Raw genomic sequence first — 24867 nt, 5'->3', positions numbered from 1 at the left:
ATGGCAAAAGACACTGGAAAACGTTTCTCGAGAGAAGAACTTTTACAAAAGATATTTGAAGATTCATCTGACAGCGATGAGGATTATATTTCTGAAGAGGAAGAACTTTTTCAACATGGGATCGATCCGGAAATTGACAAGTGAGTTCATCATCGTATCATATGTTTTATTAGAATGTCCTGTGTATTTGAATGTTGTGTGGTGTATTTTATGATGAAATCTCATCAGCTAAACGTGGGTACTTTGGTTGTATTACAGGGATGTGTTACTGTTGTTGACTATAACGTTAGCTAATGTTAGTATTATTTATTATTTTTCTCAGCCTTGATGAGGAGGAAGATGAGGATGACACGGTGCCTCCGAAGCTCTCTCTAGCGACCCAGGGCAGGAAATCACAGCCGCATAGTACATAGTTTATTTATTTCTTTTATTGAATGTTTTCTCAATGATTTGATTGAATAAATTGCTTGACTTGGAGTCAGATATACAGTATTTCTATATTGTTTGGTTATTGCGCAGAGTTATACACATTAGTAAAAGGTTAGCAATACCCAAAAATAATTGAACAGTTCAACATTGCAAATTTGTGTGATAAAATTTGGTGTCTCAGTATACCATTTGGTTATCATGTGTCCATTTGGATTCTAATCTCCGCCTGGATCTTATCATGAAAAAAACACTGCAGAATGGTCATACTGTGTGCCATCTTCTTCAAATTTGAAACAGGTGTTCATTGATAGTGTGCTCACAGGCCCATACTGTCATTTACCTTTATGGATAAAGGCACACTGACCATTTTTTATTATTATTAGTTCATTTATTTTTAGGTGGACAAAAAATCTTAATTTCTGGCTCACTTACCGGCCCACTGCTCTGGTCCAGTAATACTTGAAAACTTTTGACACTTTCACAAGAGACTTTACAGTGTCCCCTTTCTGGGGACACTATAAAGCCCTCACTCATGCATATACTCAAAGTGGTTCGGAAGCTACAGCCATTATAATTTGAGCATGGAATTTTAAGCGTTTTTGCTTCAAAATATGGTGGGAGTGGAAGAGGTTAAGAGGGTTCCGCAAGTAAGGGGAAGAACCTGTGCAGGCTTGAGTCTGGGGCTGTGAAACAATTCAGGGTCTGCATCCTTCGAAGGACCCGGCCGTCGCAGCCTGCAAAGGCCGGGTCCTTCCAAGAGACCTGCGAGACTGCGTCAACCGTTGTTAAATGGGACGGTCTAGCCTTCAGAGCATTTCCTGGTTGCATCACCAGATGTTCCCGCCCCTACCCGTGTGTCACTATTTATGCAGCCCAGGTCCATGAAAGTGACAAGAAGAGTAAGAGTAAGAGTTTGCCATGTTTGAGCTGCAGAAGATCGTGATTGCATTTTTGATCTTCCTATTGTTGGAGGAAGAGGAGGAGCGGTTCAGCTGTAGCCGCCGGCTGTTATGTCTCCGGTTGAGAGGATCGTGGAGAGGTAAACCTGTTATTTGAACCCACAGTAATGTTAGCATTTATCATTATTAGCTAGCTCACAGTCAAGGGTAATCAACATACTGATACTTTACGTTAACGCTGACATATAAACTGTTGATCAACACATATGGTTAATGCAATATAACCTTGATAATTAATTAATAGTTAAAGAACCGTGACCTTAGTTCAACAAAACCAGATTGCGAAGCCTAGTTAGACTGATCAGTGGATCGACAAACAGATTCAGCATAATCTACCAAAGCTCTAAAATGAACTTGAAATATATTATTAACTACAATTATGTAGCCATTGTTTGATTAACCCGACTAGGAGCACTTGCTAAACCTGTTATAAATTGTGCTTAAGTTGTAAATATTAAATGGAATAGAAAACATGTAACAAGAGCATATTTTTATTTGGGAAAAATAAAATCATGAACAATAAATCATTTAAAATAAATAACACTCAAATAACTGTAAAGAACGAACAAAATAACTCAACGGTTGGCCATTCTCTCAAGAAGAGAGAACAGCCTGTCCATGCGGGCTGCACTCTCCTCTCCAGCCTCATGTCCTCCTTAAGAGAGAGGAGTTCATCCTCCCTCCTCTTCCAGGACGGCCCTGGCTGGCTTTCGCCGCCACCACCCTCCTCCTCATTGTTGTCACCACCACCACCACCACCACCACCAGCTCAGCCGCAGCAGCACTTGGCCCCGGTGTGTCCGCAGGGATGGAGGCAATTTGGACAGGGGGGCCAGTGGAAGGCTTCTGTCCTAATACCTCATCCATGAGAATAAACCAAGGCCAAGTAGCAGCGCTGGGCCTCCCGCTGACTCCCTCTCCAGTCGCTGGATATTTGCAATCCTAAGGCAGTGGAAATAAGCCATGTCAGCAATTTTCAGCTAATTATTCATTAACTCACATGGGTAGAACAAATGTAATTAAGTTCCCACATCATTCAAACCTGCACCTACTTTGTATTTTTTTTCCCCCCAAGTCGTCCCATTTTCTTTTGGCCAGCTGGGGCTCGACTTTGCCCTGCAGGCTAATTTTTTCCAGAATTGTTCTGAACACAGAGAGAAGCAAGAGAAAAGGTAAACACAAGATCACACTAACACAGGGATGCAAAGACTTAAAAAAAGTGACATCAGGACAGACAAATGGGCTATTTATTATTTATTACTAACTTCCTTCCATCCAGCCGCAGCGGAATGTTTCACCCCCGTGACGAGGTGGTCATTCTCTGCCCGGAGTTTTATGAATTCTTCTGTTCGCTCCTTGCGCCCTGAAACAAAATGAAATGTATAAGGCGTTTGGTGTAATGTCAACAGACAAAAAGGGTTCCAATATAGCAAAAATAGAATCATATGGACAATCCTAAACATTTCTCTTTATTCAGTTCAAAAATGTAACTAGATTTTACAGTGTGGACATAAAGCAGGGATCACAGCCTGATCTAAATCTGTTCATCTTGGTCCATTTATGTACATGAAGTAAAAAAATGATATGGGTCTTTTGCATGCAAAAAAACAAAAACAAAACTCAACTGCATTGTCTTGGAAGAAGTCCAGCAGACCAAGTTTCACATACTGGGTCGGGCAAATGTTTTTAACTTTTCCTTTGTTTTTTTTTTTCAAAACAAAAAAAAAAAAACAAAACCACATATTTACAAAGAGGGAAGGAATAACTTTGAGAAGGTTTGGGGACCATTTGATTTGTTTGTGACAGGTGTGAAGCTATAGCGGACGAGAGGAGGTTTGACTACTGGTCAATGTAAACCTCTTAGTGAGGCTTGTCTGACCTGGACTTAAACGAGGACTCAGATGCAGAGTAGTGACCGTTAAGGCAGACTTTATTTTGGCATTCTCCAACCTCTCAGAGTGACAAAATAACAGCCTGTGAAATATTATCAATCTATTCTACAAAAGAATAAAAACAAGAATCTTATCAAGTCTACAAAAAATAAAACAGGAAGAAAAATCTTCTAACAAACAAAACCCACTCCAAAAACTCAAGACTGAGATATAAACCAACAAAAAAAACAACTAAACTGAATTTCAAGACTGTGCTATGAAATGTACAAATGAAAAATCACTCGCAAGGAGGCAAAAAATACAGGCTTACATACCGAGAGAAGCAAGACTGAGACACAACATGGACTGTCACGGTAGAAACGAGACACTCTGGCACAAGACAAGGTGAGATGCGGACTCTAAAACACATGAGGGTATTGGGGAACAGGTGGACATGATCAGGAATCAAGGAAGACAATCAGACCGGTGACACATGAAGAAGGGCAGGTGACCTGAAACTAGAGGAGAGTTAATTTTCAAAATACAACAGGAAGTCACGAGACAAAAAACCCAGGATGAGACAACCCTCACAAGGCTAATGAGAGTTTAGATGGTGAGGTTACCTTTAAATAGGATTGATTAGACAACAGTTTGTTGCAATTTTGTAATATGAGTGTTACTGAGAGGTTTATTTTATTTATCTATCATTTTTTACCCCTTTGTATCTTTTATTTAATGTCTCCTTTTTGTCTTTTGACTTACAATTGTTTGAAATGTGTATGTCACCTGTGTCTCAGTGGAGTCTGGACTAGTCAATGTACACTTGCGAGTTTGACTGTGCAAACGTTTTGAGTAACATGTCAATTAATGTATTGTTCAAAAATTGTTTATAACATCTCAAGAGTCACAGTAAGATAAAAGATATGTCAACCTCTAAATGTCAAAAATTTGAAAGTGAAGGCTTTACTTCCAAAAGGCACCAAGCTAAGCATTACCTACGTATTTTAACTGACATTTTGAGGTTTTAAGATTTAAAGTTGAACATATCTGGTGTTGGATATTCAAATGAGTGAAAAATTAGTATAAACCCAACACTTACATTTAAATTTCCCTTTTCTTTCTTCTTTTTCAGGTGCGCAATGAATCTTGGGCAATTTATAGCCGCGAAGGATCGTGGCAGTGTGTCCTCCAGGAAGAGAGAAAAGGAGGCCGCATTTGTGGGCTGCATTTGGAGGAGCCTTTGAATTGAGACAGCCTTCGTGTGGCATTGTGACATAATTTGCCTCCAAAGGATGCAGACCCTGAATTGAGACACAGCCTGGGTCCGAGGTATGGGGGAGGAGGAGAGGTAGCTCACAGTGGCACTGGGTGCTGTGTGGTGGGTAATCACTCAGATGAGAGCAGGGCAGGCTGTGTGGTGCAGAGAGTTGGTTCACTGAAGCAGAGTCACTCGTAGATGGTCACACAGGCAATCACTGGAGGCAAAGTAAAATTGGAAAAAAAATAGAGACAATTTAGGAGTCAGTATCAACTGAGCCATATACCACATTTGGTTATCACCTGGCAGCAGGTAGTTTGGAGATCTGAGCTTATAAGCAGGCGCTGATTGCCAACCTGCCGCAGGTGCGTGTGCTTAATCACCCCAGAGACAGCAAACTCCGCCCAGCCTCACAGTGCACCTCTGTAAGCGAAAAAAAAAGCAAAACCAATCACCAAAACACAAAGAAATCCACCACAGATTGAGATTGTGACAATTACAGCAGTTTCATTGTATGTGTAATTGATTTTGGTGGATAAGTATGGATCCCTTGCAAGAAACTGTTGCAACTCTGGAACAAACAATTTGAATAAATGGTACAGATTGGTGAGACAGCATATGGATGGCACAATATAAACGTTTGTCAAACATAGTTTAGTAATAGTAGTAGTAAGTATTCAAAGCAGTTAACTGTATTTCACTATTATGCATGAAAGGCACAGTGTGTAGGATTTTGCTGCATATACTGGTGAGGTTGCAACTAACTAAATACCCCTCATCACGCAATCCTCTTCCAAGCATGTTGGCAGTAGCGCAGGAAGGGGAGTGCTGCCGGGGCTGCAGCCCCCCCTAGTGGTGGCTGCAGGGTGTAACATCACTGTAAACCTAAATGTTTGAAATATATATATATATATATATATATATATATATATATATATATATATATATATATATATATATATATATTTTTTATATATATATACATATATATATATATATATATATATATATATATATATATATATATATATATATATATATATATATATATATATATATATATATATATATATATTTAATACATACCGTATTGACCAGAATATAGGACAAGGTTTTTTTCGATGAAAATTATGTGAAAAAGTGGGGTCGTCTAATAATCGGGGTCTAACCGTTGACACATGCTGATAGTTGTCTGGGTCGCTACACGACCTCAACGACAGAGGGCGCCAGCTTATTGTAGAGACGTCACTGACACTGTGGCTGGGGTAATCTGTCAATCACAGCGGAGAAGAAGCGACAGGAGATGAAAAATGGAGAGACGCTGTGATTTTTTGGAGCAAAGTGGATCAAAAGTGGGGCAAGTTACCAGACATCTGAGGCGGAGCTATGATGCTAATTTTAAGATAATGGTGATCAATGCAGCGGAGGCGCCAAACAACTGTCAGCCAGCCAAGAAATATGGAGTTACGGCGTGTAACGTCCGAAGATGGCGGGTCCAAAAAGACTGTCTGAAAACGCTAACAGTAAGAGAAAAGCTTATCGTGGTCCTCTAAGCGGCCGCTTCCAAGAGATTGACAGGAGGGTTTGTGAGTTTGTTATTGAGAGACGAATTTTGGTTATCAGAGTCTTTTTCTGAAGATTAGTCTTGAAAAGAGGGGTCGTCTTATAATCAGGGTCGTCCTATATTCGGGTCAATACGGTAATATCTATAAATTATATGGGGTGTAAATGGAGCTGTGGGGATGTGTGGGAAAATACATTTTAAAAAAAAATATTTGTGGAGGAGACTCCCTCACCAGGAAGCCGCTTCAGCATATTCAAACGAATAGTCAAACAACAATGGCGAGTGACAACCGACGAGTAAAACAGAAAGGAATATTGGATTTTTTCACAAGTAACGTTACTGTGCCTATTTCAAATGTTTGGTGCCATGGAAATCAAGGTAAGACCTGATTTTATTCATAACACTCTCACTATGCATTTACGGCTTGTTTATTAATTCCAGTCACGTTTTATGTGTGAAATCCTGCTTGTGTGTACGCACACCTTGAAAATCATGTGAGGTTACTAAAGTTTCATAACTAAAATGATCGTGAAAATATTTAACTTAACTAGATGGCATTTCTCTGAACCATCCGTTAAGAGGAAATAATGTATTTGCTGTGGAAAGAAGGCAACATAATGCGTAATCATAGGTTAAACAATCTTTAACCTATGGGCTCTGTTATTATTATAAGTAGTAGTAGTAGTATTGTTGTTATTTGCATATCTAGCATGAAACTTTTCTCCTAGTTACCTAGTTCTAAATGTTTTTCCATTTGCTTGGTAAATTCTTTTACCAGACACGTATAGGCCGCTGAAGGAGGCCCTCCATGGGAGGCATAAGACACCTCATCAGGCCAGACTGACCTCACTCAGCAATTCAGGGTCATTGCTGACCTCATCACAAAGCATAGCAAATTTGCAAATTCACAATCAACAGCTGCAACTGTTGGCATAACTCTTATGTTGAGTTGATGTATTATGCCCCAAAGCTCTCTGCCACCATCCACAGGTTAAAGGGGAGCCTCAGCATTTCTCCATCAAGTATAAGTCTGTCTCACATCAATAGGGAAAGTGCTGAATAATGATGATGAATAATGCCATATGTCTTGAGTGGCATTTTCTTACCACATCTAACTCTTGCTCGCTGTCCCCTTTGAGTCAATTTCCCAATAACTTTTTAGTCATAGCCAAAGTCTGTATTTTGCTCACGTATCTTGTTAATTCAGATTACTCAGGACTATATCCATGCATCCGGTCACCGCTAGCCTTTAGGTATCTTTATGTAGTATGCTTACTGGGGAATATCAGATCGCTACAACTAATACTTATTCATTGCATTCAGCAAATTCCTTCAAGTTCCTGGCCAGTCAAACATGTTTTCTTCTGTTCTAACAGTGGATTGTTTTGGCATCTCAGTGTAGGATGTTTGTACAGAATTTGTCAATCAAAGTGTTTTCCCATTCACTTCTGAAACTGACAACATGTTGTGCCCGTTGAAAATCCAGTTTAAGGATTGTAATTCTGTGGTTTCCTTTTTTGTAAACCATGCCACACATGATTTAATTTTGCATCTCCTGCCTGTGTACAAGCCCCTTGTTAACAGGCAACCAGTGGAAACCTGCACAGTTAAGGCATGGACTGAGGAGTCTGGAGGACCGTTTTGACTCAAATGCGCCTTTCTTATGGGGAGGACAACGACAACAAACCCTGGATTAATCCTGACATAGAGGCTGTCCTTAAGGAGAGAAGAGAGGGCCTTTAGGTCAGGCAACAAGAATGAGCTGAAGACTGTGCAGAAGGAGCTGAGGAAGAAGATCAGAGAGGGGAAGAACAACTACAGGAGGAAGATGGAGGACCAGCTGCAGCAGAGCAATCTCAGGGCAGAGGAAACCAGACTCCCAGGCTGTGGGGATCAGACATGGGTAAAAGACAAGAACCTATTCTTCAACAGGTTTGACCAAACTCCCACCCCTCCCCAGTCATCTCTGCTGCCCCCAGCCCCTTCTACCCCACCTGTTTACTTCCCCGTTCTCACCTCTACCTCCCTTTCCACTGCATTCAGCTTGAAGACATCCCCCACTGCATCTGTCCCTCTCCACAAACCAGGTGAGAAACAAGCTGAGGAAGATGAAGGTGAGAAGGCTACAGGTCCAGACACGATCAGCTCCTGTCTCCTCAAGTCCTGTGCGAACCAGCTGTGCAGGATTGTACCTCTACGACATGAGCCTGAAGCTGGGAAATGTACCAATGCTGTGGAAAACCTCCTGCGTGGTACCTGTACCAAAGACCCCTCAGCCAAAAGACTTCAACAGCTACAGAACAGTTGCTCTCACTTCACAACTGATGAAGACCCTGGAGTGGCTGGTGCTTGTCCACCTCCGCCCTCTGGTTGGTCCTTTTATGGACCCACTCCAGTTTGCCTACCAACCTGGCATCGGGGTGGACGACGCCATCATCTTCCCCCTGGACAGATCACTTTCTCACCTAGAAAAGCCTGCAAGCACTGTGAGGATCATGTTCTTTGCTTTCTCCAATGCTTTCAACACCATACAGCCTGCACTTTTGGGGGACAAGCTGAAGCTCACAAGGGTGGACCAACACCTCACGTCCTGGATCCTCGACTACCTCACCAACCTGCCACAGTAAGTGAGGACTCAGGACTGTTAGTCAGACACAGTTGTCTGCAGTACGGGGGCCCCACAGGGAACAATCCTCGCCCCTTTCCTGTTCACTCTGTACACTGCAGACTTCTCCCTCCATTCACCCCACTGCCATCTACAAAAGTTCCCTGACAACTCTGCTATTGTTGGCCTCATCAGGGACGTAGTAACTGGGAGTTCATCTGTACAATAAACTGAACTGGACTTATCTCACTGCAGCAACCTATAATGTCAGAGCAGACTCCATATGCTATGGAAGCTCAGGTCCATCAGCACTGCTCCCAGTGGTACTTTGCAATAAAAACTATACAAAACCCATTTCTTATGTTGGTTTCCACAAACTGGGCCATTTTCATAGTCATATTTATTATCTATTAATAATAATACACTGCCCACACGTTTTAATTACACTCTTTAAATGTGTCCTTATCATGCATAAACAAGTCTATCTCTATTTCTTACTTTTCATTATATTGTTTAGTTTTCACTATTATTATTGTTTATTGGTATACTGAACTGTCCTTTGGCTACTGTGACGCACACATTTCCACGTTTGCGGAACTACTAGAGGAATTCCGATTCTAATTTTGATGCCTTGGTCATTTGCTGTTAGGGATCTCCAATAGCCATTGCATCATTGTCCCTTTTTTCTACATTGTCGCTTCTTGCAACATTGTAGCGTCTGCTAATGCTACCTTGTTTTCCCTTCTATCACTTGCTAACATCGTCACTGCATCCACCAACGGCTACATCTTCACTGACTCATTTTGTCAGTTTTACATGTTTCTGTTATTCAGAAGCAATATAGGTAGTATTAACTCATTGATGACAATGGCATACTACATTTCTTGTAGATACTATAATTCTACTGCTTCACTATTGCATTTGGCTAATTGCTACATCATTGAGTCATTCCGCTACCTGCTTCTTCTTCTTTTCATGTCTTTGAAGCTGGTAGGTTATATGACAGTTTCCCATTTCTTTACACAGTCCTTTGCATTTTTATTGAACACTGCGAGATCCTTTAAGCTGCACTGGTTCGGTAGTAGGGGACAGACAAGGCAGAGCTGCATTGTATGGTCCTCTTCTCCACATTCACAGGTTGTTTGGCTTCAGAGGGAGGGATACCCATATCAGTAGGAGGGGGGTCGTCCTCAAGTTGTTTTGTCCATAGTTGGAGCCTGGTTTCTTCCCGTGATGTTGTTAGGGGCTGGACATGGCTGAGAAAGCTTCTCCTGGACTTCAGCCGTTGGGCCGGTGGTACATGTCCATAGAGGAGGTGGCGCTCATCACTGGTGGCCTTGGTCATCTCTACTCGGCTGGCGACTCCCGGTCTCACATCAGCAGGGGCAATGCCAGCGAGGAGGTGCAAGTTGTTGATGTTGGTGGGCTTCAAGCAGCCAGTGATTGAGCGGCAGGTGTTATTCAGCGCTGGGTCTAGTTTCTTGGCATGGGATGATCTCTCCCAGACAGGACACGCATACTCCGCAGAGGAGTAGCACAGGACCAGGGCAGTAGACCTTAATGTGTGTGCTGTGGCTCCCCATTTGGAGTTGGTCAGCTTCTGAAGGATGTTATTTCGGGAGTTAACCCTCAATTTGGTGTTTTTGATGTGTTCTTTATAGGAGAGAGTGTGATCCAGTGTTACTCCAAGGTAGACAGGGTTGGTACAGTGCTCAAGAGGTGTTCCAGACCATGTGATGTTAAGGGGTCTGTTTGCTTCCCGGTTCCTGAGATGGAACGAGCAGGCTTTGGTCTTTGCAGGGTTTGTGTGTAGGTGGTTGCGCTCGTAGTAGAAGTGTAGCTCATCTAGGGCTGAGGTGCGGTTTGCTTCTACAGCTTCAAACGTACTCTCTTGGGATGTTACACAGAGGTCTTCAGCGTAGATGAACCGCTCAGTGTTCTGGTCCATTGGCTGGTCATTGGTGTAGATGGTATATAGTAGTGGAGCCAGCACACTACCTTGAGGCAAGCCGTTCCGTTGTCGTTGCCAGCGACTTTGCTTGTTGTAAAGGACAACGTAGAAGCGCCTATCTTTCAGGAGAGCTCTGATGAGATCTGTGAATGCCAGGTCATTGGTATTCTCCAAGATCTTTTTCAGGAGGAGGCGATGGTTTACAGTGTCATACGCGGCAGACAGATCAACAAAGACGGCTCCTGTCACCAGTCCTTTCTGGAACCGCTCTTCAATGTGCCTGCTACATATTCAATGCTTTTGCAAGTGCTGTCAAATGATAGCAAACCAAAGCTCATTGTCTATGATTTCCACATCCTCTGCTTACAGTGGCTTGCAAAAGTATTCATCCCCCTTGAACTTTTCCACATTTGATCATATTACAGCCACAGACGTAAATGTATTTTAATGGGATTTTATGTGATAGACGAACACAAATTGGTGCATAATTGTGGAGTGGAAGGGAAATGATACATGATTTTCAAACATTTTTAAAAATAAAAAAAAAGTGTGGCATGCAAAAGTATTTAGCCCCCTTTACTCTAATACCCTTAAATAAAATCTAGTGCAACCAACTGTCTTCAGAAGTCACCTAATTAGTAAATGGAGTCCACCTGTGTGTGATCTAATCTCAGTGTAAATACAGCTGTTCTGTGAAAGTCTCAGAGGTTTGCTAGAGAACATTAGTGAACAAACAGCATCATGAAGCCCAGTGAACACACCAGACAGGTCAGGGCATTCAGCTGGCACACAACCAATCAGAGGATCCAATGGCTCAGACGTCCGACGGCCCACCTCCTCAGACTTTGCATGCTCAGTCGGATCCAACAACGTCCGCGCGGCTCCGAAAGCTTCCGACAGAGCTGAACACACCAAACATATTTATTCCCGACCTCGTCCGAGTCTCTCCAAACGCTTCAGACGTCCAACGGTTGGGCTGGTGTGTTCCTGCCTTTAGACATGCACTCCACAAATTGGGCCTTTATGGAAGAGTGGCAGAAGAAAGCCATTGTTGAAACCAAGCCATGCAGTTTGCCACAAGTCATGTGGGGGGCACGACAAACATGTGGAGGAAGGTGCTCTGGTCAGATGAGACCAAAATTGACATTTTTGGCCTAAATGCAAAATGTTGTGTGGCAGAAAACTAACACTGCACATCACCCTGAACACACCATCCCCACCATGAAACATGATGGTGCATCATGCTGTGGCAGGGCCGTTTCTGCCTTTTTGGGGGCCCCTATTTTGTCAAACTACGATGGATAGATTCCTAACCCCTTTTAGGTGATCCACAAAGATGCAAAAATGTATTACATTTTAAGAGGAAAACAGGCTAGAGTCATGAAAACCTCTCAATTAAAATCAAACGTCATAAGTTGACCCACCCAAGGAAGTTGAACTTATAAACTGAAAATGAAAATACAAGGTAAACAATGGAGAGCCTCTGGAGGTCAGTAAATGAAACTGATGCAGTGTTCCTCAAAAATGTTTATATTAAATTGTAAAACATTTTTAAACTTAAACTTCCTGGTCCATCTGGTGCTGTAGGCGGCCCTACTGCTTCCTGGTCCATGGCTCCAAAATATTTCAGAATCGCTTCTCCAAAAACAAAACTCCTCTGGTTTCCAAGCAAAATCGATCCTAAGCAAATATTCATGCTATATAATTGAGTTATGTTAAACTAATGGAGGAATTCATAATCTGTTTTTATATTAAACATTTCAATATACAGCACAGTGTCTCTTTAAGGCATGCACCTAATTTCAAAGTTGTTACTTTTAAGCAGTTTTTGACACATTGTACTTGTTAGAGTTATAAACAAAGATAAATGAGTGATGAGCACTGTGTGATATTGAAGGAATATTTTGTGTACATTTCTCAGGGTATTACAAAGTGGACTACTTGTGCCTAACTGATGATATGGTCTCAACCTATATTCTGTGGGCAGAACTAACGGTCATATATAGTATAGTTTACTTTAAATTGACTTTAATATTTGTTATTATGATTCTTTTGAATAAAACAAAGTAGTACATCAAAAACATAACTAAACTGTAGAAATGTAGGCACATTTGTTCAAATTATATTGTCATAATAAATATTCTAATAAATGTAGTGAAGAAAGACGCAATTTACTCAGTAGAGTTAACAGTAATCCACTTAGAACAATAATCCACTGCCACAATAGTCCATAATAATCCACAGTAGGCCTAATATGTATGAATGTTGTTTAGCACACTTCACATTAGAGACCTATAAACTGAGGACACACTAAAATAATCCTAAAGTCATATTACATGGCAAATATTGAACAGCAGAAGAGGTCTATGACGGACCAGCAGCTCCCACTAGACGAGGATACAGCAGACATGACTGACATCTGCCTAACAACACTCCCTCCCTCCCAGATGTAATGCCACCGTGCTGAACCTGCTATAATTCACTAAAACGGGTTTCACTTCAGTCAATCAGTCTTATGGCATTCACATGTGACATATACATTTTAGTTTAGCCCTTTCCTAAAGCAAACACAAAAATGTGGCATTAAGCTCCCCCTCATCCCACATTATGAAAAAAAACCTTACCTTTTTCCTGTGAGTATTTCTCTTCATGTAGTTTCTTCTTTTTTCTTTTTTTCTGAACCAGATGAATAAGTTTGTTTTGATGCCAGGCCGTGAATGACCGGTGCTGGCGTACCACTCCTCCAGCTGCACACCTGACCACTCCTCCAGCTGCCCACCAGGCCACTGCCCCGGCAAGCTGTGCTGAGGAAATACTGAGTCACTTGAACTATTGCCCAGCTGACATTCGAACCTGACCAAATGCCGGACCATGGAAAATCCCTTTAACAGGACAGAAAAGGAAACAAACAGCAATATTCAGTGATACACCTGTAAAGATGGCCCTGGAATAGGAGCCGAGAAGAAGGTCTGGTAAGGTGAAACAAAAAATGACCTTGCCAAAAAAAGGTTAAGAGAGCCCAATGTTAAAGGTCATTTGGGTGTTGAATAAAAAGCTTTCAGTATCATCACATTTTTGTCATAATCCATCTTTCATAATGGTATATTTCACCCCAGAGTATGCTACAACTAACCTGGACTATAGGGTGATTTGTAACTCTTCGCTACTTATGTTTGGGACTATATTGAGACACAGCAAATGAGTCAGGGAGTAGTGTGCAAGGTAATTTATTGACTTCACAACTGCTGGTGAAGGTGGGGAGAGACCATTTTGGAGGTGGAAAGAGGAGGAGCGGTTGCTCACGGTGGCACTGGTGGTTAGCGTGGCGAGTAGAGACTCCAGTGAGCACAGGGCAAGGCTGTTGGCAGCAGAAGTGCAGAGAGCTGGGTTGCCGGAAGTGGAACCGCTGGAATGCTGTTGAACACTGGAGGTAGAACAGAGACATATTAGATCTCCTGAAGAAAACATGAAAACACAAGTAGTATCACCAGAAGGCGATATAGCCTGGGCCATACCGCGTTTGACTGGGGAAATCGAAGGCACTGCAGAAAGACACTTAACTAAGCTTGCAATGATAAGTGAATGTCTATTAACTTAATTGGAATAATAATTGTATTACTTTGAATATAAAGATGCATTATTACTAGAGATGCACCGATCAGGATTTTTGGGGCCGATCACCGATCACCGATCACCAAAAGCAGTATCTGCCGATCCCGATATTGCCGATCACCGATCACAGTGTCAAATCCATAAATTCTTCTATATTGTTGTCTTGTGTAACTTTCATATATTTAATTAATGATTTTTCTTACACAACATTGACATTGTATTATTAAGTATAAAAATTAGGAGATGAGAAAGTATCATGAATTGACCACGTTTTATTGCAGGCTGAGGCAATGTGCAATATTTCACACTCTAGAGACGCTCTTAGAGAAAACTTGGACTCAGCTTACATAGAGTAACTGTAGCTTACTAGTGGGAATGCATGCAGTCAGGGTGGGAATTTTGTCATTTTAGGGGCATGTCCATTTGGCCTGCACTTTTCTTTTCAGGGGCACCAAGACCACATGACAGGGCACAAAGGCCACTGAGTAAAATGTGTTGATTTACCTTTCAGACTGATACCATAACATCCTAATTTATAATAAGACATGGATTATGTATTAAAACATTTTTTAAATACCAATATCAAGTTAACGTTACATTACAAAACAGTTTTTTTTTAAGTAGGGTTAGGGTGAGGTGAGTTTTGTGACACCTCACTGAATATTAGTGTTACTGAATATTTCTCCCAAATAGAAATTCCCCAAAATTATGGCAAAGCACATTTTTTCCAAACAAAAACTCTGTAGAATAACCAGCAGGAGACCACTGATGTGTGGAGGGATTTTGGTGACACTACACTCTGAATAATAGTGAAGTTACTGAATATTTTTTGTAGTATCTCTTTTCGGTGTTGCACTTTGTAGACGGTCTCTGCGCCCTCGTCTCACAGACGGCTGACCATACAGACCAGAGTTACTGTCCAGACGCTCGTTTTGATTAACATACGGTTGTAACTCGTTGTCTGCCTTACTACGGTAGAAAAGAGCAGTCGTTTGTGTTTTAACAAGGTTTCACTTATGAGTTATTGATCCGGGAAGTTCGAATCTGTGAATATATTTCCAACTTTACCAAACTAAATCCTACCACATAAGTCAGTTACGTATCATGTCAAAACCTTCTGCGCTCGCTCGCTGTGCTGTAAGTTTCATTCTTCTGTTTTGAGACGCTGCTGCTGTTTGAGAGGCTTTCACATGAGATCATCGTGATGATGAGACTCCACCTGCGCGAACCGCGAACTCACTGAAGTTACTGTGAGTGACTACTGTGCACTCGGGTGGCTGTAATTAAAGGCAAGCTCGCTACGCTGACCGGGCCAGGGGCACAGAGGCCGCTGTGGCCGTATGATGAGTTTTTTTTCACGCTGCATCAAGGCCAAAGTGCGGGGCAACGGCGGCCATGGCCACCGTGAAATTCCCACCCTGCATGCAGTCAGTGCACTGTCTCTATATTGAAACGTCATCTGATCGGCCTGATTTGATCTATTTTGAGAACTCTGATCAAAACCGATAGGGGCATTATCGGCCGATTGCGATCGGTTGCCGATCGATCGGTGCATCTCTAATTATTACATGTGTTTTTTTTTCCCCTCATGCTGTACAACTGCTACTTCAATATGACAAAACCCATTAGAGAGTTTGAAGTTAACCTTTATGTTGTATATACAATCTATCTGGGGAAACCGACTTTCTTGCAATCCTTATTAAAGAAACTGAATGTTTTTGGCTACATGATGCATGTAAACACACAGAGTGAGACAGCTACAAACAGCCACACTATGTGTTTAGTGTGAGAATAACCAGCAGCCTGTAAACACATTCCCAGGTTGGGGTACATTTATTCTGTTTCCTTTTCCCACCCATAATCAGATGTAAAGCCTCCAGCTGAAATGTGCTGACCTGTAAAATCCCAGCCACAGGCCCTGTGGTGCCCAACACAAACAGGGTCTTTCCCATTGAAACTCAATGCCCAGTGTAACATGCTATGTTTTGCTGTAGGAAACCAAGGAATGTTTGATTGCTGGGCCTGGTGTCTGACAGCAGACTGCGTCCAAGTTTCAAGTATTCCCCTTCCAAGGCTATAGCCAAGTAAATAAAAGTAGACCATACTCTCGATCTCCTTCAAATACATCTCTCAGAAACAGCTGTTACCATTTAGCTGAAAAAAAAAAACACCAGCATTCCTCTGCATTAAAATGTATGTGGGACAGCAATAAACACACACACATTCTTTGACTGTGGTTATACTTGCAGTTTCTGTTCCCTCCAAGTATAAACAGATGAACACACTGGGGGCCACTTTGACCAGACTCTGGTTTCCTCCCACAGTCGAAAGACATGCAAGTGAAGTCAAGTGGTCACTCTAAATTGTCCATAGGTGTAAAAACATGTTTGTTTGTCTCTTTATGTCAGCCCTGTGATGAACAGGTGCTGTGTCCATGGTGTACTGCATGCCCAATGTGGGATTTTCTCTGGCAACCCTGCAATGGTGATGTTAAAAACATGTACAGATAAACATTACTATGATTATGCTGCCTGGTTTGTTTTGTTTTCATCCAAGAAATACAGTTCACAGATAATGTTTGCTTACCACATATTTATAGTACACTTTGGACTGTACAGTTATGAATTAATGATGAAATGGGGTAATATATATATATATATATATATATATATATATGAACATTACTTTTGGTTGTACTTTGGCTGTCTTTGTTGCTACTTTGCTTTTTGTCCCTTTTTGACACCTTTTCATTTGTTGAGATTTCACAGCTTTGGTTAATTAAAGCACTCTTTTTGTTCTCTCTTATCTTTCCTCCTGTGTGTCTGAATTTGGGTCCACCCTTTTAGTTTTCCCCTTTAAATTGCAACAACCACTGCCTTATAATGGGATTCTTGTGTATTTTTCTATGTGTACTATTTATTGATTTTATAAAACTCTATCTATCTATCTATCTAGAAATCCCTTTATGTAAAATCTACTTAAAAATAATTTCAATGTAATAATTATTCTTAGAATGACATCCCTCCAAGTGTCTAGTTAAAAATTTGTGTCTCTTTGTCTTTACAATAAAATGTAGTGCGGAACAGAGTACTTTTAAATCAAACAAAGAGGATGTGGCCACTCTCAGAGTCCCTACTTCCCATTCTTCTTCACCTTCAATGGCCTTTCAAATGTCAAAACTGATCTCAGCCAAGCACATTGGTCTCTCAACATCTATTGTATGTGCATTTACTGACCACAGGGGGTAGAGTAAGTCTGTAGAGAAATCCCCTCACTCAAGAGTTATGACAGAGCTAAATCCTCACTATTGCACCTTTTTAATGAGCACTTCAGGACAGGGAAGATGTGTGGCCCAGTCAGGTGACGGCTGGGCAGACATGCCGCTTGTACTTCTGCTGGGTGTAGCTTGGTTACAGGCATCAATGTTGAATAAAAGAAACGCTCACAACTTTAAGACAATGATATTAAAGATTTACTTTTTTTTTTTTTTTAACCCTAAATAATTCTGTCATTCTCTACTCACCAATGCTGATGGAAAATCACAGCATAACTGTTGCTGCCTACTCCTAAATAACTGAAGTAGATGGGGACTTCTTTTTTTTTTTTTTTTTAAAGACAACCACAAAATAATAATTTACATAATTTACACTCAGTCTAGCTTATGCACCCACTTCAGTTGGGTTGCAAGCTAACGCTACATCTACAGTGAAGATTTCAGCCGTTTTGTGTCAGACGTTTTGTTGTCAACAGACAAAAGGGTTCTAATACAGCAAAACAAATATAATCATCACAAGGATAATCCTAAACTTAGCTCTTTATTCAAATGTTTAACTAGACTTTACAGTGTTACAGTCTGGAAATAAAGCAGGGATCACAGCCTGATTGAAATCTGTTCATCTTGGTCCATTTATGTAAAACGAGTCTCTAACATCTCCACAGTCACAATAAGATATAAGTCAACCTCTGAATGTCTAACATTTGAAAGTGAAGGCTTTTAAGGTTTTACTTCCAAAGGCATCAAGCTGAGCATTACCAACGTATTTTACCTTGAAGTTTAACATATCTGGCGTTTGATGTTCAAAGGAGTCAAAACCGAGTATAGACCCAATACTTACATTTAAATATGAGATCTGTGCCACTTGAGGTTATTTATTTCTTCTCTTCGGGCGTGCAATGAATCTTGTGATATGTTAGACCACGAAGGGTAGTAGTGGTGCACACTCCAAAAACAGGTCAAAGCAGGGCGCATTTGTGGGGTGCACCTGGAGAACACTGAATTGGGACACCCTTCGCGCGGCGTTGTGACACAATTACACTTCAAATGCGTACTCGAAGTGTGCAGACCCTGAATTGGGACACAGCTTGTGTGTGTGTGTGTGTGTGTATACATACATACATACATACATACATACATGCTGCAGCTTGTTCTTCATGTGGAGCTTATCTTTAAACAGGAAACAGACAGAAAATCACAGCTGCAATTTGAATTTTAAGGTTGTGGGTTCACAAAAAAAAAAAAAATTGTGATGAAGTTTAACGTGTATAACAGAAGCTTTGTTTGCCTGAAAATTAATAATCAGGATATCAGCAGTGCATAACACTGCGACATGTCCAAGGAGTGATTTATCTATGAGAACAACAATAAGAACTGAACTCGCACAAAACCAGACAGAAAATCAAGATGCAGATCCAGCTGTTACATTTTCTCCAGAGATCAGCCTTTGAAAAAATAAAGTGATCATCCTGAAAACGCTGTCTGCTTTAAATATAATTAAACAGGTAAAAAGAAAAGGATTGGTTACAATGCAGGGCCCAAACGACAGCTGAAATATTGCAGAGTAACCCTAAGTGCAAAAAAGTCATCTTTATTTGAAGCCATCCGTGAATCAAGTCCATTACAATCTAATTTCCAAATTTAGGGCTAAGCTATTTCACTGCAAATTCAATCACGTAAATGTCCAAACTGATTACACTTTAAACATTTAACACATTTGCTTTTACCATGGTAGTGATGCACGCATCACAGGTATATCCATGGACACCATGGAAAATCATTGTTGGGTGATCTAGGTGTCATGGTTTATGATTTGATGTCTTTGTGTTGTGTCTTTTATATTATGTTTTGATATTTTGTATCTTTTTTGTGTCCCTTCAGTGTTCTTCTCTGTGCTCTTTCCTCTCCTATGTTCTTCCCTCTGTCTTTTCCCCTATCTCCTTGCAAATTTGTTCTCCCTCTGTCTGTCAGTATTGTTTCCTCCACGCTTTCTCCTCTGTGCCTTCCCCTCGTTATCTCACCTGTCCTCTTCTCTCCTCTCTCCCCATCTGTTCCTCATTCCCTGTGTCTGTGTACTTAAGCCTTGGTTCCCCATGTACTCTTTGTCAGTTCATTGTTGGTGTTTATGTGATGTCTCTCTTGAGTTCCTTGTGTTTCCGCTCAGGTTTTTGATTTTGATTTACTCCCCGGTTTTGGATTTTGATTTCTATTTTTTTCTATGTTTGCCTTTTTCCCTTTTTACTAGTTTGTATAACTAGCTCCCTTGGTTTGTCAGCATTCAGCTTTTGGTTATATAAAGCTCGACTTTTGATCCTCTTTATCCTGCCTCTCATGAGTCTGCATTTGGGTGCACCTCCAATTTCCGTCACCCCCTGATACCAGGTCATAAAACTAAACATTGTGATTACGATGAGCTGCTGGTGGGTGAAATAATACATGTCATTAATGGGGAAAACATTACATTACCTGCATTATTAAAAAACAATATATTTCTATATACAAGTTATAAGTACATCTCTGTTAACAGAGCAGTACGCAATCATGCACATGGCACATCAGTTTAACTTTACTGATTATTACATTTCTCAACATTTTTAAGTTGCGTTATTTTATTTATATATCCGTGTGTGTGTGTGTGTGTGTGCTTTCGTTTTACTATCCTGGTGAGGACATTGACCTGAATACACACCAACACCATAAGGGCCAGAACCATGGTCCCCACGGGTCGACCCCCTCCAATGAATAGGAAATGACATTCCAATATGGCTGGCGAAGTTTCCCGAGAGTCCCCTAGTTTTTTCTGACTTTGTGTGTGATCCCGGAGGCTGAACCTGGTATTGCAGTCTGTAAGCGAAGTCCCCAGCGGACTGTTTTTTTTTTTCGGAAATTATGTTTGTACTCTGTAGGTCTCAAAATCATGGAAAAACAAGCACTTCTCTCTGCTGTGAAACGCTGGGGGCGTGTCAGATAGAGGCGCTGGAACCACGCCCACGTGCGAGAGGGGAGCCGCCTCCGTGTACTGTACAAGGACGTAACCTACAGTAACAATGGGAGCTAGCAGCATCATCGGACGGACCCAGCCCGACCTGTTGCATTTTTTCTGACTTTCTGATACTTTTTACTTGAAAATTCCTGATCATTGAGTGATTTAGTACTTTTGCCTTTAATTACTTGATGATGATTATGATAACGATAAAACACAGGACAAAGATTTTAACCAAATAAGAAAATTATATTTAACTTAATTAAATCTTTAACCTATCTGCATGTAGCCTAAATAGAAATACTGATGTTCCTTCAACAGATAGACAAAAGGCTTATTATATTCTGCCATATTCAAACTTCGGGTTGAGGTAGACTCTATATCAATTTAAGTATATATTTTTGAGTTCCAGTTACAGTGAACCTGAGTGAGCGGAGTGAGAGAAGTGAAGAGGAACGCTGTGCTCACACAAACTCTGTGAAGAAATACGAGTGCTTTGCTGAATTTATAGAAGAGAAACTACAACAAAAATATCAATCTCATCACGCTAGTATCGATCCGATACCAATACTCACCTTGGTATCGATACTATCGATATTTGGATCGATCCGCCCACCCCTACTGCGTGTGTCTGCTGTCGGCTAATACAGTAAACAACAGACCGATGTTTTACAAACGATGTTTTAGAACGGAACAAATATTACAAAAAATGTACAAATGTTCCAAAATTTACTAGCCTGGCTCGTTCCCAGCACAGGCTGCCACCCCAGCTACTCCAACATATCCAAATTAAGTGTTACAACTGAGTTCAACTTCATAAATTAATTTGTGTATTTGAAATTTAACAAATTCCCTTTGCTGGGGTGGCAGCCTGTGGAGGGAAGGAGCCAGGCTTAATAATAATCTCTCCTCCTCAATCCACGCAGGTGGTGGAGGTGGCAGGGGGGCAGGTGGCCTCTGGAGGCTTTGGATGAGGAGGTCCTCTATAATTTCCTCCCTTCTTCCAGCCTCATCAACGCCCCTCCCTCTCTTCCTCTTCCCTGTGCACCTGTATGAAATCAAAATCACACATTCTGTTGATGACATAGTCTGTAAACATTCATTTTCAATTTAGACTGGAGCCCTACAAATAAACACAATAATCACAATCCCTCTTCTGTAAAGTACATACCACTGGTCGAAGCAGCAGCAGCAGCAGGACCAGCAGCAGGACCAGCAGCAGGACCAGCAGCAGCAGCAGCAGGACCAGCAGCAGCAGCAGCAGGACCAGCAACAACAGGAGCAGCAGGAACTGTGCCCTCGCTGTCACTCTTGAATTGCCCTATAGAGAAATTATTATTATTATATGATCCAAACTTATTGCTGCTGATGGCCCTGCTTCTCCTGACCACAGTTCTGACGGTCCTGCTGCTGCCTCATCTCCCAAACTCTCTTCATATGAGGTCTCTGCGGTCCAGTCTTCTTCGACCCCCTGACCCATGTTGCCACTGGTTTCCCTGGGCACGGTGAAGGGGTCGAGGAAAGACAGGACCGCAGAGAACCGCCACTTCCTCAAACTTCCCCCCGCTGACCCGCTCCTTCTCTCTCCTTCCCTCTTTTTTTTGAGGTAGGTGTCCCTCAGCCCCTTCCATTTTTTACGACAAACCTCAACTGCAAACACACACACGCACACACAGAAAGACATGCACATTGCATAAATTAGCTTCTAACCAAATTAAATACTACAATAAACATTCACACAAACTGGAAGTGGTATCCTGCAAAGGTGGATAATGCTATACAAGTGCTAACTGATGCTAACATTTCATAGAGAAACACGGTCAGTAACGTAGTAAAACAAGCCACAAATAGCTTCAAAACTTACCGGGAAGTCCCACCTCCTCACCGACTTTCACCCATGCCTCCTCTTTTTTGTATTTGTTGCGGTAAAATACCGCAGTGGTGTCGTACAGCACCGGGTGCCCACAGACAGCTACAATCAGTTTCTCCTCCATCGTTGCTCTGAGCGACCGTAAACAACCGTACGTGAGGGAAGTGACGTCGTCGGCTTGAACTCGTCGCTGATTGGATGTCGCGATGCGATGCCGCCTGAAAAGTTGGATATTTTCAACTTTATTCGCGCCGCGCCAGACGCTTCAGACGCTTCATTCGCACCGCGCCAGACACTCCAGACGCTCCAGACACTTCATTCGCGCCGTGCCAGACGCTCCATTCGTGCCGCCGTTGCCTGAATCGCGTGTCATCGCGCCATTTACATTGATTTTCAATGTAGAGTTGCCGCTCCATTCGCGTCTATCGCGTTCGGTCTGAACGCCCCTTTAGTCTTTCTTCATATTATGCTGTGGGTGGGGGGTAGACTGAGTGATGTAACAGCTGTCGCACCTACAGCACATGCGCTGAGTTGAGTTGACGCATCTGGACACGTGTTGCAGTTGAGTCGATGTCACTGTTCACTGGATTTTTATTGTTGCTAGATCAGTTTATTATCAACTCCAGGTGTTTCACAGTTGTTCTACCTGGTTGATGATGTAGCTTACACACCCACAGAGACACGTTATTACCGGACTGGACAGCAGCTGAGAGATTTATTAAAGGTTAGGCTACGTTACAAGTCAATAATCTATGGTGCTTATATCCAACACAATCATGATGTTGTCTGTCCTTAGCCTACAAGGTAAAGTTTGTGAAGCGTCTGCATGGAGCACCTGCTGACAGGTGTGCAGCTGACAGTGACAGTTTCCTCATCGCTACCTAAGCCACCATCCAATCCTCCTTCACTCACATCCTGAGGAGACAAGTCTCCTGGACGGATCCTGTATTCTGTGATTTTCCTCTTTTCATTTCTAACCGGCCCGTTTCAGTTTTTGCCGGTACACGCCCGGTGTCTTCTTTCTTCCTTTCTCTCTCTCTCTCTCTCTCTCTCTCTCTCTCTCTCTCTCTCTCTCGCTTGCACACTCGCTCCCGATTCACATATATGGGTAAAAATGAATGTAATAGTATGAAAACATTACAAGTGAGAAAAAAAAAATAAATGCATGAAAAACATGAAATGGAAACATTGTAATAATTGCTGTGACCACAGCTGGACACAGTGGTCTATAGAGTGGTGAAGTCACGCCCTTTCCGGTGGACCCCATGGGACCTCTGGGATCGTAAAATTTACATGGGTTTCAATGGACAGAAAGTAATTATTTTCTGGTCCCAGGCGTTATATGCCTTGGATTACACAAATGTTGTTTGTGGATTTAAATGATATTTTTTCACATCAAGAGTTTGACAGTTTATTGTGCAATTGTTCAGTTAAAGACTGTAGAGAAAAACGATGAGAAAGACTACATGTCGCATATGTGACGTCATGTCATCAACCTTTCCCTCCACTGTCAACTGTCAAGCGGTGAAGTCAAGTATTTCAAGATGCCGGTGTGTTTTGCTCCAGAATGTACTCATTCGAGCAGGAATGGCTGCTCCTTCTTTCGGTTCCCTTCAGATGCGAAGACTAGGAATCGCTGGCTCAAATTGATCAGGTAAGAGATTTGTATGTGCAAATTTAGCAAAGGTAGCTTAGCTGCTACTCAGCTAGCAGCAACTCACCGAGTGTTTGTGATGAAAATAAATCACTGCGACAGTCAGCCCTCCAGACCAAGACTTCAGTGAACTTTACCCCAGAAAACATTCTCCGTCCCGCGAGTGAGGGAGTCACACAGCTTCCAGTTTACTGATGGTGATTATGTAACTATGTAATTTAGGGTGAAAAACGTAACTTCGTCACTTTCCAGGATGTTTGGTGGGTCAGGATCTTAATCACTACACATTATAACAGCATCCATATGACAATAAACTCTCCGTGGGTTTTGATTGACAGGGGGACACCTGGGAAACACCTAAATAAAACACCGACATCATCATGACGTGTACCATCACGCCTCTCGAGGAGCCGCAGCGCCGGCTTTCTGTGTGAATTACATAGCGGTTCATCTTTAAGGCGAGATGCTTCACTCTGTATGAATCAACATCGGCATAAAGCGTCTTCTCTGTATGAAAGGGGCTACAGTTAGTAGTGTCAGCATACACCGCAGTATTTAAAACTTAACGGTGACCAACTGTGCACTTAACAACCACGAACATGTCCACAAGTCTCGCAGTCACACACATTGTATACAATGCAACCACTCCATGTTAATCATATTACATGCAATATGAGGGATGGGGAATGGTGCCTTGTGCATTAGTTGTGTATCTTTTCAATATGGCATGCATTAAATTATTTAAACACCAGACCTCACGTGAACGTTTACCACCAAACATGTAACAGTGTAGCTTTTTAGTGAGTGTTAATTACATTTTTATCACAAGTTTATGTT

At 41.7% G+C, this 24867-nt stretch overlaps 2 protein-coding genes and 1 long non-coding RNA gene across 7 annotated transcripts in view; 2 read left to right on the top strand and 1 right to left on the bottom strand.

Annotated features, from left to right (window-relative positions):
• Positions 1–24867, top strand: part of LOC115574631 (uncharacterized) — a 41177-nt gene that overhangs the window by 14013 nt on the left and 2297 nt on the right. The window contains exon 2 of one of the 2 annotated variants that reach the window (XR_003982529.1): positions 4392–5416. The exons of the other annotated variant lie outside the window; for it this stretch is intronic. The gene's annotated coding sequence lies outside the window, so the exon portion shown is untranslated. Of the gene's footprint in view, positions 1–4391; positions 5417–24867 lie in introns of those variants that run through there. 2 annotated transcript variants of the gene reach the window in all.
• Positions 1864–4491, bottom strand: LOC115574634 (uncharacterized). Its single transcript, XR_003982531.1, has 5 exons — positions 4359–4491; positions 3595–3777; positions 2654–2751; positions 2441–2532; positions 1864–2330 (listed from the first exon to the last, which is right to left on the bottom strand). It is a non-coding gene; the product is annotated as an uncharacterized LOC115574634 (long non-coding RNA).
• On the top strand, positions 6121–14370 carry LOC115574632 (uncharacterized). Of its 4 annotated transcripts, none has more exons than XM_030406287.1 (3): positions 6121–7984; positions 8169–8704; positions 13323–14370. In XM_030406287.1, the coding sequence occupies exons 1-3, from the start codon at positions 7910–7912 to the stop codon at positions 13324–13326; spliced, it is 615 nt and encodes a 204-aa protein (XP_030262147.1). In that variant the 5' UTR covers positions 6121–7909; the 3' UTR covers positions 13327–14370. The 4 variants fall into 4 exon arrangements, with proteins under 4 accessions (XP_030262147.1, XP_030262149.1, XP_030262148.1 ...); XM_030406289.1 differs by having other exon boundaries at positions 8125–8704; XM_030406288.1 differs by having other exon boundaries at positions 6121–8013; positions 8125–8704.

Source organism: Sparus aurata, chromosome 22 (genome assembly GCF_900880675.1).
Source record: "Sparus aurata chromosome 22, fSpaAur1.1, whole genome shotgun sequence".
NCBI lineage: Eukaryota > Metazoa > Chordata > Actinopteri > Spariformes > Sparidae > Sparus > Sparus aurata.
The sequence above is the reverse complement of the archived record's forward strand: the minus strand, read 5'-3'. Positions and strand labels throughout refer to the sequence as shown.